Raw genomic sequence first — 15940 nt, forward strand, 5'->3', positions numbered from 1 at the left:
GACATAGCCTGGGAACTCCCATACGGCCTTTACTCTGCCCATACTCTGACACAATCGTTTCGATCTGAAAAGCTCTCACTTGCTATTCTGGTGGTAACCAGGCAAGGTTGGACAAAGGGCTGGACTGCTAATCTGACATACCAGACAATTTCCCGGTGGGCCGACAGTCCCCAAATGGTAAATGGACTGCATTTATATAGCACCTTTCCACTCCTTCCAGCACTCAAAGCACTTTAGGCTACATGATATGCCTCACATTCACCCATTCACACTCACATTCACATTCACACACCGGTGGCAGTGGCTGCCATGCAGGGTACCACCCTGCCACCAGGAGGGGTCGGAGGTCATCAATTTGAGAGGGTTTGCCATACCCATGTCTGAGCCAGGAGTTGCCCAATGGTGTGACTAACCTGCAGGGACTGAATGACTGGATGGATGGATGGATGGATGAATGAATGAATGAACTAGAAATACTTAGAGTGCAGACGTCCACCAAGGAAGCTGTTTGGAACATTTGACTATGTTACACCCTAATCACTTGTTTCTTTTGTCATTTCCAACAACTCTACAAAATGTAATTCTTGGTAATGACTGACTGACTGACTGAATGAATGAATGAATGAATGAATGAATGAATGAATGAATGAATGAATGAATGAATTGGGATGGGATGGATGGATGGATAGATGGATGGATGGATCTTCCGCTCGGGTGCGTCTCTCCAGGGTACCCATGGTGTCCACATGGTGCTCCCTGAGGAGCCTGTCATCTTGCCCCCTGCAAAGACTGTTGTGGGCAGTGGGTGCTCTCTCTGTGATCACAGTGTGACATGGGAAACACCACTGCAGCACTTCATACCTGGAAAAGATCTGTCATACACATCATCATAACATCCAGATATCAAATGCAAACCTCACACCCAGAAGAATAAAGTGAGTGATTTTGTAATCAGCTGGTCCATATTCTAATTCTAATGTGTGTCTATACTATCCACCAGATTGATTGCTATTGCATTTCTCTGTCCCTCAATATATATTTTTTTAAACTTTTTTTTTCTTAAAAAAAGAACATCCATAGTCACTTGTGTTAAAAAACCCGTATTGAGTAGGCCTATAGGCCTATTTGATCTAAATTTTTTATGCGTACTGAGCGCGTCCATTTGCTGCACTCTGATTCTTGCTCCTCTGCAGAATTCGCACGCGCCCTCTGCTCCGTTGCCATCCACTATTTCGCGTCAGACAGATATGAGACAGAGACATATCTTCATACCGACAGATGGGGCACGGATAGACTCTATCATATCTATCAGAGCACAGGGCGTGTAGACGTTGCAATGGTTTTCTTTTTCGGAATTATGTTTAGGAGAAACGACACACTGGATACGATGGAATTACATGAACTTTACTGGACTTGTGAAGGTTATGTACAGCCAAGACCCTAACGGTAAGCCACCGCTATCACGCGCACTGTGTTTCATTGAGCCCGTTTACATTAGGCTACGGTGTGGCTTGGAGGCATGTGGGGTGCACTGTCGGGCACTTTACCAACTATGATGGTATGGGTACACGTGCTTCAATGTTGGCTGACCAACTAAGCATTTATCGCCACTATTGGGTAACTTCGTTGAAATTTAATGCAATATATTGAAACATGAGAGATGAGGAAAGCATCGGCTAAAAAAAGCCAACGGTTGAAACTTGCAAGTGAAGCGTACAACACATCTCTCCTCGTTGATTCGTTTAGCGCGTTCAGCCAGGTAACCTGCGAATTGGTGAGTAGGCTACACCTCTGGTTTCAGATTCAATCTCTGTCTTACATGTGGGTCGTCTGCTCGGCGGGTGGCAAAGCATGACCACAATTTCAAATTCAACTAGGCTAATAATCTCACTGTTAGCCTATTTTGGTAGACTATTCCTACTTCTAGACTGTTAGGAGACTTGTTGTAAACGTGATTTCCGTTGTTTTTAGATTTGACTTTTTGCATTTAAAAAAAGTAAGTACTTTGTACTTTGTTTATTTGGCTGTGGGTGTCTCAAATTGTAGGAATAGGACCTACCCTATCCGCTGCAATGAATGCACACATTGCGCATAGGCCTACAGACTCTCAAAACTTGTTTTTATAGCCCTTTCATATGTAAACGTCTAGGTGGGCTCTGAAATCACATGAAATAAACGTTAATTAATTCACAAACATTGTGGATGGCACATTTCCAGCTAATGCTTAACCAGTATGCGTTCATGCAATTATTTTCATCTATTAACCAACCGCACCTTTATTGTTTAGAATCTTCCCTTCGTCCTTTTAGTCAAACATTTTGAGTGAACATGCAACAGTGCTTTTAACATGGCACGCAGTTAACACTTCAGTTTGGTGTGTGGACAGGTGGGATTCATCTGTTTGGGATCCCAGAGAGTTCGCCGCGGCCGTGCCGCCGTGCGTTTGGCGCTGTGCCAGACAGAGTTGCGCGCTTGTGAGCCAGAGGATTCTGCAGCAGCTGGATTGGGTTACTCATCACCTGACGTTTCTTCACGCCGCGCCCCATCCTCAACGTACTGACACACACACACACACACACACACACACACACACACACACACACACACACACACACACACACACACACACACACACACACACACACACACACACACAGCTCCCCCTACTCATCCTCAACGTACTGACACATACACTCACTCACTCACTCACCAGGGGCGTAGCACCAAATTTGGGGCCCTAGGAACAACCTCTTCCATGGGCCCCCCTACACACACCCCAACCTACCCAACCCTCCACCCCCCCGTGCGCGCGCCTACCGCCTGATATTGTCATCCTTCTTGCCTTCCTCAGAATACCCCTCTATGCTTTCCTCTCCTTCACTTGAATCATTCTCATCTTCAATCATATGACATAATAGACATACTAAAAATATAAAATGTCTTTATCTTTCACATTACCAGTTATGAAAAGTAGGCTATCATATTCATAGGGATGACATTTAATCACTTCATCACTATGGTGTGAGGGGGAGGAGAGAGACTGATAAATCTCTTTTCACAATGCTTCCAGCCTACTGTTTCGTGCACTATGCACGAGACATTGATATGTTGAACTGTACTTTCTTCAATGTGCATCGCTGAACAGAAACACAGGCGCTCGTGCGCACATTCGTTCACTTGCACTGCCCCGCACGCACGTCACGTTTGCCCGTATCAGTGTTTGGGAGAGCAAGGAAAAGAGAATCAGCTGTGCCTAGGCTACTGGTAGAAGCTGACTTCGAAATGTCGCTTAAAACCTGCGGTAAAGCAGAGTAGCCTAAATAGAACAAAAGTATCGCTGTTTGGATTTGATGTCGCTCAACCTTTGAAAGTCAGGGCACCCCGAACCTAGTTAGGCTATAGCCTAGGCTATTTATTTCTTTGAAATCATTATTTATTAGGCTACTACATATAGGCTACTTTCAGATTTAAATGGGCCAGTAACTATTTCACAGTAGCCTATCTTGTAATTTTCATGAGCACTCAATGCAGATAGGCTACCTGCTCAGCACGGAGGTAGGTAGGCTACTCTGCCTCTTTTCTTGCGCTATGCAAACAGGGTCATCTCTTGCGCTTTGCGCAGATTAGAATGGCGTCAGCAACATTCAAAACGCAGACTGGTGCCCCGTCAAAATCTCGTCATTATTTTACCACACTTCAGCTATAACGGGCGTTGTCAGATGGTCAGAGACATGGCCAAGTAACCAGAGCTTTGAGACCGCAAAATAAAAGCAGAATGAAGGTTCAAGACTGACAGCTGTTCGCACCGCCACCTTGACATTGGCAACTGATGAACGTGACGTTGATTAATATCGACAGAATCAATCTGCAAATTTGATGACCAGGGCGGGCAGCATTGCACCCGGTTGAGAAACCGCTTTTCTTCAAGACTAGGATATTAGCCAAAATAGGCTCACCTTCTCTCAAGTTCACACCATTTGCACTTGCTGTGACAAGAGGCATCTTCACATTCGTGACGTTCTCTGAAATTGAGTGGGATTCATTTTACAAATAGCCTAGCTTTGCTATCATTTGGATATTTGAACCAACATCGACCCTATGTTGGTCTTTTGGGACACTTGTTATGAATATAGGCCTATCAAAGACAAATATGGGTTCACAATGATAGCCAACAAAATGAGATTATTTTTTTCATTTGACATCGGCTATCACAGAAGGCCACACGGAATGGGAATGGGATAGTTAGGTATCCTACTTTGTAGGCTGTAATTTTGACATTTGGGCTCACCTTTCTTGCAAGAAATCAGCTGCAGTTGCTTTCCTTCATTTTGTTTCCCCTGTCTCTCTTGCCTTTCTATTCTTTTTGTGAAAGCCTGGTGTTTTAGAAGTCTTTCATTGCTAACCGGCTGCTGCGTTTAATGCCTAATAATGACGTGAGTGAGTGTTGATTCCGCATATTGTACAATCAAAAGTCCGCGAGAGGGCGGACTTAACCAATGCGTGATAATGGGGGGTGTCTGATATAGAATATAGCCGATTTGCAGGCTAGTATATCCAATTCAACAGATGTATTTCCAGAGAACATTTGAATTACATAAATTACCAACATGTATTGACATTATTTTTAAAATAATGTTTAAAAAAATGAAAGAAGAAAAATATTTTCCATGGGAGGGCCCCCGGTGGGCCCCCCAGGTGGTCTGGGCCCTAAGAATGAGTCAGGGTTTTTCCCCCCCTGTTCCACGCCGCTGTCACTCACTCACTCACTCACACACACACACACACACACACACACACCGTACTGGCGCGTGCGCGCAGTCCAACTCCGTGTGGGCACACTAGAGCCACTCGGTTGGCACCGGCCCACGGCTGACACCACCACTGTTACATTTTAGGAAGCGTGGTAGTAGTAAATGATTTGGACCTAGCGCAAGTCTGACATTGGAACTTTCGCTCTCATGACTTCACAAATGTTTTCCCATAGTACCCAATTTACTATATTGTGATATTATCTGTTCTTACACATGCAATACCATGCAACACACCATTAGTCATTTTATATAATCGGGTTAATTGGTTTGCAAATACAGTCAATCCGGAAAGTAGGCCTATTCACAGCGCTTCACTTTTTTCACATTTTATTATCTTACAGCCTTATTCCAAATGCTACAAATGAATCTCTGTTGTCAAAATCTTACACAAATTATTCCATTATGACCATGTGAAAAACAAGTTGTCTTGACAGTTTTGAAAATTTATAAAAATAAAAAACAAAGAAATCATATTTACAAAAGTATTCACAGCCTTTGCTTAATACTTTGTAGAACCACCTTTGGCAGCAACTACATTCATTTTTTTCATTTAGAAAAAAAAAAGGAATTAAAAGGGAGGTCATCGGTGTGTGTTTCAACCTTTCAGTACATTGAAATTGTACATTTTGAGTGTGCACCAGGCTAAAATAGATGGGTGTGAGTTTTGAATGATATCCTATGGAGAGTATCATGATCTGCTTCTGTAGTCACAGTGCATGTTGACATGCATGGCTCTTTAGGTGTAATTCAGATTTCCAATGTTGACGGCATCCATACATCCCCAAACCATGTCAGTCCCACTACCATGCTTGACTAGCCAGATGATGCACTTTTTGTGTAAAACTCACTTGTTTACCACCACACATGCTTGACGCCATCTAAAGCAAATTTGTTTATCTTGGTCTCAAGAGAGATGAACAGACCAAGGATATGGACACTGGAACCATGTCATGTGGTCTGATGAGACCAAGATAAACAAATTTGCTTTAGATGGTGTTAAGCATGTGTGGTGGTAAACAAGTGAGTTTTTTTTTTTAAGTGCATCATCTGGCTAGTCAAGCATGGTAGTGGGACTGACATGGTTTGGGGATGTATGAATGTAGTCAACATTGGAAATCTGAATTACACCTAAAGAAGCATGCATGTCAACATGCACTGTGACTACAGAAGCAGATCATGATACTCTCCATAGGATTTCATTAAAAACTCACACCCATCTATTGTAGCCTGGTGCAGACTCAAAATGTACAATTTCAATGTACTGAAAGGTTGAAACACACACCGATGACCTCCCTTTTAATTCCTTTTCATTTCGAAATGAAAAAATGAATGTAGTTGCTGCCAAAGGTGGTTTTACAAAGTATTAAGCAAAGGCTGTGAATACTTTTGTAAATATGATTTCTTTGTTTTTTATTTGTATAAATTTTCAAAACTGTCAAGACAACTTGTTTTTCACATGGTCATAATGGAATAATTTGTGTAGGATTTTGACAACAGAGATTCATTTGTAGCATTTGGAATAAGGCTGTAAAATAATAAAATGTGAAAAAAATGAAGCGCTGTGAATACTTTCCAGATTGACTGTATTGCATCATGATTATTTTATTTGACCTTTATTTAGCCAGGATTGTTCCATTGAGACCGAACAGCTCCTCTGTCAGGGAGTCCAGGTCAAAATGACAAACAAATAGTTACAGACACAGACAAACACATTAACACATGATAATGAAAATGCATTTACATAAAACACAGCCATTACTAAAGAAGATGATGACATGCATAATATAAAATGACAGCCTTTTTTCATGAAGACAACAACAGTATCATTGGAGGTCTAGACTCTATACTATATCCTTGAATGTGGACTTTTTGACTACATATATTTTCTTCTTTAGGGGAGGATCTGCAATCCGCATCAAGATGAGGGTTTTTTGGTTGTCGCTAGCAGTCACGTTACTTACAACTGGTAAGAATTTGAGTCTAGCATCTGATGTTTACTTTATAGCATCACAGCCCTTATAGAACAGCCTTGCCACTCGCTATTAAGCCCCATTGTACCAGTTGTTTGTATTAGTTCTATGGTTTTTGGCTGCAGTTCCAATGAGTTCTCCACTAGTCGTGCATCGGAGACCAGAATGAATGGGACCCAATGGAGCTAGATGCTAAAAATCTTAATTTTCACCCAGGTCTCATCAACAAAGCTCAGGTTTAAATGTCGTTCTGGAGACTTCAATAAGGGTTTCACTCAACAGTTTAATAAAAAAACACATATGTCCGTTTCATTTGTTACAGAAGGCGTTTTTGTTGCTCACTACTCGCTAGCATTTTGCTAAGGATGTGACGTCATAGACACTTAAAATCACTTTTTAAGCATATGTGTGGCTCAAAAGATCTAAAACTCAGCCGTGGGTATTTTCTATATATGAAGAGTTCAGATGCAAAAACCCCTAACTCCATTTCTGAGGACCTGCACTTCTGTATTTTTAGAGAACCCTGTTGTTGGTTTGGTTTACATTCATGTACTTGATAATACATATAAATAGTTATATTTCATAAATAAAATGTAAAAAATGCAAATTCTGTAAGCTTTGTATTCAATAAAAATGATTTAAAATTATTTTCTGAAAAGGCACTTAGGGGGTTTTGCATCTGAGCTCTTCATATAGTCTTTCGAAAGCAACATCCGAAATTAACACGAGAAAAAAACATATACTGAGATAAAGGCACCATGAGGGGTTTTGATCCATAGGACTCCTTTCATTCTGGTCTCCGGGCCGCCACGTGGATAAGGGTGGAACTGCCCCTACAGCTCTAAATCTGGCATAGAACTAATACAAACCTGCCTCGTTTCGGAAACTGGAAATACACCGTGAAACCAACCAGTGGCGTATCTGGACTTATAGAATCTGTGATAGCATCACTCCCTTTTGATTGGTTGGTATAAACGACACACTAAGTAGACTTTTGACCTTGACACTTTGACCTTGAATTTTTACAGGCAATTAGATGTTTCCAGAACTGTTTCAGTACATCAACTTATAAGCAACAGATTGATTTCAAATTTATGAAATTAATTCCAGCCTTCCAATAAATGGGAAGTTCATTTTACACTTTTCAGTTTCAGTTTCAGTTTTCAGATAGTTTCGAATGAATTGCAATGGATGAGATTGACATTTGAACCCATGCTACTGATTTGAGATTTTTTGCCTACTGTGGTAGCATCCTTCAATGCTGCAATCTATTATTATATCTATACTCTTCTCTTCTCTTCTCTTCTCTTCCCTCATTGATCTACTCAAGTTAACTCTAAAGTTCTGAGGTCGGAGACGGTGGACCAGTTCAGCACCCTCCGGCTTGACTGTGACGTTTCGGAGTATGGCCAGCTGGTGGACCAGGGACAGATAAACATTAGTTGGGAGGCCATGGGCAAGGATGTGGTCAGCTATAATGGTAGCAGTTTCCGCTATGGCCCCCTGTTTGCAGACAGGGTGTCTGCCTTCTGGGACTCTTCAGGGAATTTTTCTGCAGTCCTGAGCCCCGTGGTGTTGAGTGATTCAGATGTCTATGAGTGCCTGGTGGATGGCAAGAAGAGCCTCTCTACGGTCCTCATCACAGTTGAAAGTAAGTAGGCCTTTATTGCGTTTTGTATGCGTCTTCCTGGTTGTGCTGTGGCGCAATGTGTTGATCCAGAGACCTGGGTTCAAGTCCTGGCATGGACCATTTTCCGGCCAAGTTGTTCCAAGGACTGGGACCCCATTATACTGTATTAATTTAGAAGGGGGCCTTTTCAGATGATTTTGTTCTGGGCCCAGTCAAAGCTGCCAGTGACCCCCGTAGCATTGCCTGTGCAGACCAGGTTTTAAGTCCGGCCAGGACCATTTTACAGCCCCTCCCCATGCATCTCTGTCTCCCAATACATCCTTCTCCCTCTTCACTCTTCCTAACCGTATTTTACTTCTCGTTGAGTTGAGACAATAATTGAAGAGTTTCGTTGCAACGCGGTGTATCCACCTTTTTTTACTTTCACATTTTATTTTTGGACATGACTGTTCAGAAGTCCTATCATCTATGTGTGGATTCTTGCCATTCAAATATTTTGAGAACGTACTTTTTATACCTATATATCATGGATTTTTTTAATGCAATGCAATGGAATGCCCAATACAAAAAAAAAAAAATCCCAAAATTGTCCAAAACACTGTTTTGCAACGAAACTCTTCAATTGCAATTTGGAGTTTTCATGTCTGTAAGGTATTGTGAGGTATTTATTTGGGTTGAGGGTAGTATAGTTGCAATGTCCATCATCACGATAGTTAATTAGTAGACCTTAAAGTGATACTGTCCCATTTTTGGAAATAAGCTTATTTTACACCTTTCCTTGAGTTAAATGATTGGGTTTTACCTTTCTCGTGTACTTTCAACCATTCCCTGAGTATGGCAATGCAAATTTTACCTCCAAGCCTGCAATTAACATGGAGTCCTATGAGACCACCTGGCGGCTAGCTGGTCTCATAGGACTCAATGTTAACTGCAAGCATGGAGGTAAAATTTGCACTGCCATACTCAGAAAACGATTGAAAGTACAGGAGAAAGGTTAGACTCAATCATTTAACTCAAGGAGAGGTGTACAATAAGCTTATTTCCAAAAAATGGTACAGTATGGGACCTTGAACGAATGTGTACAGTATAATGTGGGTAGTGAATGGGACACATGTAAATGTCAAAAGTCATTTGTAACTATATTTGTGTCTGTTCTTTTTTGTGTCCTTACCTCACTGCTCACTGGACATTTTCCAAAGGAGAAAAAAGTGGAGGATTGGAATTGGACACCGTTCTGGCCATTAACAAGAATGCTAATGTCACGTTGAACTGTTACGGTAAGATTTCCAAGTCTTCAGCACTGGATAAAGTCAGCATTTACTGGAGGAAAGAAAGAGAGGTCATCTACAGTGCCATTGATGGAATCCCGCCAAATCCGCCAAGCTTCTGGTACAAGAACCTATTCCTGGATGAAAGCAGAGTTCATACATATGGTGACCTCTCCCTACGCATTTTTAATGCGTCTGTTGAAGATTCAGGGATCTATACATGCTCGTACAACAACAAAAACTTTTTTGCCGAAGAGGATGCGGCCAAAGTCTTCTTTTTTGTGAGAGGTAAGACCATTAATCACAGGATAATACTTCAGTAACTTTAAAGGTTAGGTGCTATTGGCTTGGCCTATTAGTTTAGGTTACAATGTACAGTATGCAGGAGATAGTCTGTTGCGGTCCATCCTTCATATATTCATGTAAGCGACACTGTCAACATTTCCCAAAGAACCTTCATTTGCCCCTGTGGAGGAACCGAGAACCCAAAAGTCCTGGGAAGAATTTTCAGGGTTCCTTACAGGACTTACGGTTGTTGTGGCAAACAGAATCATCAAGGTTCCCTGAAAAACCTTTGGCTTCTTGGATTCCCTGAGGAGCCTTCAAGAATATATTGGGGTTTTTCCAAGAACCTATTTGTCTCCTAGCTTCCTCTGAAAAAACAACAACAATAATAAAAAAAGCAAAACCAAAAAAAGGTTCCTTTTAAAGGAACAGTTCACTATTGTTGGAAACATGCTGGTTTTACACTTGCCCTCAAGGAAAATAACTGAGTTTTCCCTTTCTCCTGCTCACCCAGCTGTTCTATGACTCTGATGATGTTACTTCTTACCATGCCTGCCGACAGGGGGTGACAAAGCGGTATGTTGTCCCGGGCCCAGGGAGATAGGGGGCCCAGAATTGGGTCCCCATTACATTGTCTGTATTGGATAGGGGGCCCTTTCAGATGAATTTGTCTTGAGATGAAGCTGTCAGCGGCCCTGCTTCTTACCTTGCATCACCAAACTGAATAGGACCAGTTGGTACCATTCAGTTTTGGTGCCATCCGATTCAAAGATACATGCTAAGGAGTAATATCATCAGACTCAAGAGAACATCTGGAACAACCGGGGAAAGATTGAAGTCAATTACTTAAACAGAGGGGAGGTTTATAACGAGCATCTTTCCAAAATGGTGCACTGTTCATTTATGTCAGTTTGGACTAGGGATGTAAATGATTAATCGATTAATCAACTTTAATCGATCAATGCATTAATCGATTAAAAAACATTAATCGCATTTAATCGACAATTCAACTGACAAGAGACCCAGGAGAAATGGGCATGTGAAGATTGTGTGTGAAGAGGGGTGTGAATAGTGGGAATATTTAAATCACCTTTGGATTAAAGAATTGAAGTAGAATTCATTTTTAATGTGGTATTTTATCTCAATTTTTAATAAATATTTTTAAATTTAGTAGTTTTTTTTAAAAAAACATTGAAATTTCAGGGGAAAATGCCGCTTATCAATTAATCGTAAGTCGATCGATAAGGCTATGAACTAATGATTAATGAATTAATCGATAATTTGCATCCCTACTTTGGACAATGTGTGTTAAACTCATTCATCATATCCCATCACATGCATATTTACATCACATACCATGAACACATACACTACCGTTCAAAAGTTTGGGGTCACCTTAATTTTTCCAGTTATCTCTTTGCAATTCAAGTCGCAAACATCTTTTGAATAGTTTGAAATGGAATAATGGAAAGTACTGAACAGCCACAGGTGAAAAAAGGTTTGATTACCCATAAAATTGGTTAAACTGGACAGAAGAGTGAAATCTAACCAAGCTTTTTCACCCATTTATTACATAGAAATACGTGTTTTAGTCCATTTTTCTACAGACATTTCTTTGGTTTATCAGAGAATGCATGGAACTATTGGAAAGCTCAGTGTCTGCCCTTTCCAATGGTAGGTGTATGACATTTGTTGAGTTGCCACCTCGTCCACAAATTCAAGTCAAAGTAGCTGTATGATTTTCTCAGAATGAACCTACTTATGAATGCACGATCCATTGTCTCAGCGTTGTTTTAGTGTGCAAGCCAGTGCCATACATCGTTGGAAAGTGTAGATTCTCCTCTTTCAAATGATGTGTATATCATCAGACCAGACATCAACTTTTGCATGCATGGGGCTCATAGAACTCATGGGCAATTCTGGACCTCATCTCATCCAAGGAATGAATTTGTAGAACCGCAACTGGCTATTATTAATGCCAAAGGAGTCTACACTTTGATTAGTACACCAAACTAGACACTACCTTAGTAAAGGTACACTTTGATTAGTCAAAAGTTAGTGATACATTTTGGTTTGTCTATACAATAAATCGATTCAACAGTTACTTTTTCCAATATCAAATTGCTTATTTGTTGCATGCATTATTTTCAAGGAACAATTACTCTATACACTGATTTTATACCAGAACTGAAATTGAAAATGAATAAGCTTAACTGTCAGGAAGAAGCATTGTGGGAGGAAAATGTGGTGACCCCAAACTTTTGACCGGTAGTGTATGTCATCAACATTTACATATGTACTTGCAGTATTATGACCATAGTTTGCAAAAACACTGCTATGCCTGTAAAAAAATGCTTCCAAAAACGAGGTCACAGACTGTGATATGTCATTGGACCGCTAGCCTCTTGCAAATGGGCCGGTCAACAGGCCTATTCACTCTTTGCTGAAAACACTGACACTACATCATAACAACGTCGCTATTACACTGAAAAAGGCTTAAGTAACTGATTAAAACTTGGTCAATTCCATTTTGTTGACAATAAGGCTCTGCGCTAAGGGTTAATCTTTGATTGTGACACTTATTTGCAGACTCTTCAATAGTTGAAGACAGTTCAGGCACTACTGCTAAGGAGACTTGGTATCCAGACACCACTGCTGAGCCTACCACTGTCGAGCCTACCACTGCTGAACCTGAAAGCCCTACTGAAGTCACCACTAGTCTACCTGAAAAGGAGCTCTGGCCAGGTGAACTCATACACAGACATACATCCTCATACACGATCATAACTCATTTACACACACACACACATGCATGCACACACACACACACACACACATGCACGTACGCACGCACACACGCATGCACTGTCGCACTACAGTCATAACACACACATACACACACAGACATGTCACATGCACACACACACACACACACAATAATAATAACATATTTCTACACGCACACAAAATACTACAACAATAGGCTAACACACCATCATAACACCGTTACTCACAGACACACTACAATCATAACACACTAATACAGTACACAATTTCATAAACACACACTCAGACACTTTCAGTATTCACACAATCGAACACACTTACTGTTTGCACCCTGACACAGTTACACATACATTAATACACACACTCGGACATACTTAATAGAGTACACACATGGTTGCACTTACTGTCTAGTTGGACAATTCAAGGACTGCTGCATGCCATAAGCACAACTATACTCTATACAGACCATGCCATATTTATAGATGTGAAAATCTGATGGTATGTCAGCAGTAGCCAAACATAACAATGACATCTCAGTAAATGGCAATATAACATGTTTTGCAACTTTTCAGGTTAATACTCTCTATGCCTTTGGTTATTACTGCATGTGGTTGAAAGCACAAAGTAATGGTCTTTTTTTAGTATTTCATTTAGCAGGTCCAATAGTATAGGAATCCATGACCAAACCTTTTGTATCACTGTTTTGTGGGTCAAACCTTATACTTACCCACCAGTACTTGGACACTGAATGTGCACAGGGACTCTGTGCTCTGACTACTTAATGTCATTTTTTCCAACATAGTGTGGTCCATGTGTAAAAGTGTCCAAAGTGTTTTACAGAAAATACAGGCCCAGGTTCATGCAGATTGTGTGTGAGTAGTTGGGAGAACAAAGTGGTCAACTGTCTCAAAGCTGTCAGTGGCTGTGTGTGGCTGTGTGTGTGTGTGTGTGTGTGTGTGTGTGTGTGTGTGTGTGTGTGTGTGTGAGAGTCTGTGTGTGTGTGAGTCTGTGCATGATTGATTGCTTGTGTTGATTGCTTGCTTGATTTACAGTGTATTTACCTATTTAAGCCTAAGGCACCTTCAAAAAATGACTGCTGAATGCCTAAGCCCTTCTTGGGAAAAGGTGCCCTCAGCCTATAAAAACCTAAATATCTCAGCCCCCGAAGCACATCAAAACATGAAATAAGTTGCATTTAAAAGCTAGGACCCTCTTCTTGGTGAGTTTCATTCAGCTTTAGCATCTAAAACCCTCAAATCTCATGAGCCTGAATGCTGCGTCTATGGGGGTTCATGCTGTGTATACGCAGCATCCAGCATCAATGGGTAAAAGCTGTCATGGAAGAGACGCCTCTGGTGGCTTAACCCCCCATGCCAACTTTGTTTTGTACTTTTTTTACAGCCCTAGCGACACTCCAGGCATCAACCACTGCAGCCCCTCAGCGACAGACGTTTGAAGAAGCTTATGAAGATTGGAACACATTACCTCCAGAAGCTTGGGGCACATTTCCTCCAGAAACCAGCGATGGTAAGAGAAGCACCATGGTTGTGCAAGAGTTTTGTTGTACAGTAACTAACAGCATTTGAAACAAACATAATTTAAAAAGTCTATTGACTGACATTGACTTACAATGCACCAAATTATGGCTACAATTACTACGATATTGGTCTCCAATTTCCTTGTACTGTACGGTAATCCATTATTCCATTGTCCTTACTTGTCTTCCTAGATGTGATTGCGGAAGAAGAGACTGGCCCTGTTGTGCCGTGGGTTCTCATTGGAATCATCAGTGGAGTTCTGATTCTAACTGTTCTCATTCTGGGACCACTAGTAGCCATGGGCAAGATTTAATTCATATGAACGATTGTGAGGCGATAAGATGATCAAAGTTATGCAAAAATCACACATCATGCTGAGAATGTGCCCAGGAAACCCTGTGATCTTTATCAGTTTTTTCCTTCTGCCCAATTTGTAGATCAGGACAATATAAATGTGGCCTTTTTTTCCCCCTTAAAAGTCAGAAAAGATAAAGTCTTGAATGCCATACCCCCAAAAATTGCTGTTGCCGTTTTGAGACTTGACTGGTTCGAACCTGACAGGGAAATACTGCCTGGGAGTAAGTCTAAGGGTGCATTCTAATATGCAGACTCCCGTCCTCCCTTGCATGCTGGTGGCCTCGCGATGACATCAAGAACAACAGAAATGTATTTCAATACCTTGCAAAAGCGCAATTCTAATGTAATTCTCTCATTTGCAGTCGGTATGGTGAATGAAGAATAGTCTACCACAAGCTAGGCTAACAGCAGGTAAACTTAATATTCTCCATGGAGGCGGGGCGTCAGTGAAACGTGAGGTCAGAAGCACAGGTCGAGCAGGGGAGTCTGCATGTTGGAATCCACCCTAAGAATTAAGTTGTAACAACTGGATGTACTGTAATTTTGAAGATCCATAATAAGTCCACTTACTTGCAGCATATGTTTTAAGCAAAACGTGACTTGAATGGACAAAATGGCTGAGATCATATTCCTGGGATCAACTGTTCAACTTCCAATAGTGTTTTCGAAGTTGTCAAAACCTGCGATGCTCCATGTAAGTATCCTACCATTGTGGTTATCCGGGACCAGCACGTTCTGGTCTTTCTCAGCATTCTGGTCTTCCTCAGCATGGCTATCAGGTCTGAAAGTCTCTTGAGAATTTTGGTCTGGCAAACCAAGCAATATAAAACACCTCCGTCAGGAATGAGAGCCAATGGAAAGCTAGCATTTAAAATGTTTCTAGAGGTGTGTTGAAGACAATGACACGCCAGTTAAGTTAACAGCTGAGTGCAAGAATGGGTGGTCTGATTGGTTGAAGCTTTAACCAGTAGCATATGGGTCATTCCGCCGATTTGGCCTGTCCCTCACAGTAAGTGATCAACACTGCTTAACTACTAAACTGCTCCTAGAACAACATGTGAAAATAATGTGATTTTATCTATAATTAACAAATAAAAGACACATTGAAAGATAACTTTTTACTGTGAAGGAGAGGGAATATGTATCGATTCGACGGAATTACCCATATAGAGGTATTTGATGAATATGAGCAAACGCGCCCTTGGGAAACACATCTCCCTCTGATAAATGGATTGACAAGGCTAGTAAGCCAGACCAAAGTCCTAAAGAGATTTGCAGTCATGGTGGCCAGGTG

At 41.2% G+C, this 15940-nt stretch overlaps 1 protein-coding gene across 1 annotated transcript; it reads left to right on the forward strand.

Annotated features, from left to right (window-relative positions):
- Window positions 1-1377: 1377 nt before the first annotated feature.
- On the forward strand, window positions 1378-15079 carry LOC134463877 (uncharacterized). Its single transcript, XM_063217206.1, has 8 exons — window positions 1378-1446; window positions 2387-2553; window positions 6707-6777; window positions 8112-8432; window positions 9611-9967; window positions 12554-12709; window positions 14153-14278; window positions 14481-15079. The coding sequence occupies exons 3-8, from the start codon at window positions 6732-6734 to the stop codon at window positions 14600-14602; spliced, it is 1128 nt and encodes a 375-aa protein (XP_063073276.1). The 5' UTR covers window positions 1378-1446; window positions 2387-2553; window positions 6707-6731; the 3' UTR covers window positions 14603-15079.
- The last annotated feature ends 861 nt before the right edge of the window (window positions 15080-15940 follow it).

Source organism: Engraulis encrasicolus, chromosome 15, assembly GCF_034702125.1.
Source record: "Engraulis encrasicolus isolate BLACKSEA-1 chromosome 15, IST_EnEncr_1.0, whole genome shotgun sequence".
Lineage (NCBI taxonomy): Eukaryota > Metazoa > Chordata > Actinopteri > Clupeiformes > Engraulidae > Engraulis > Engraulis encrasicolus.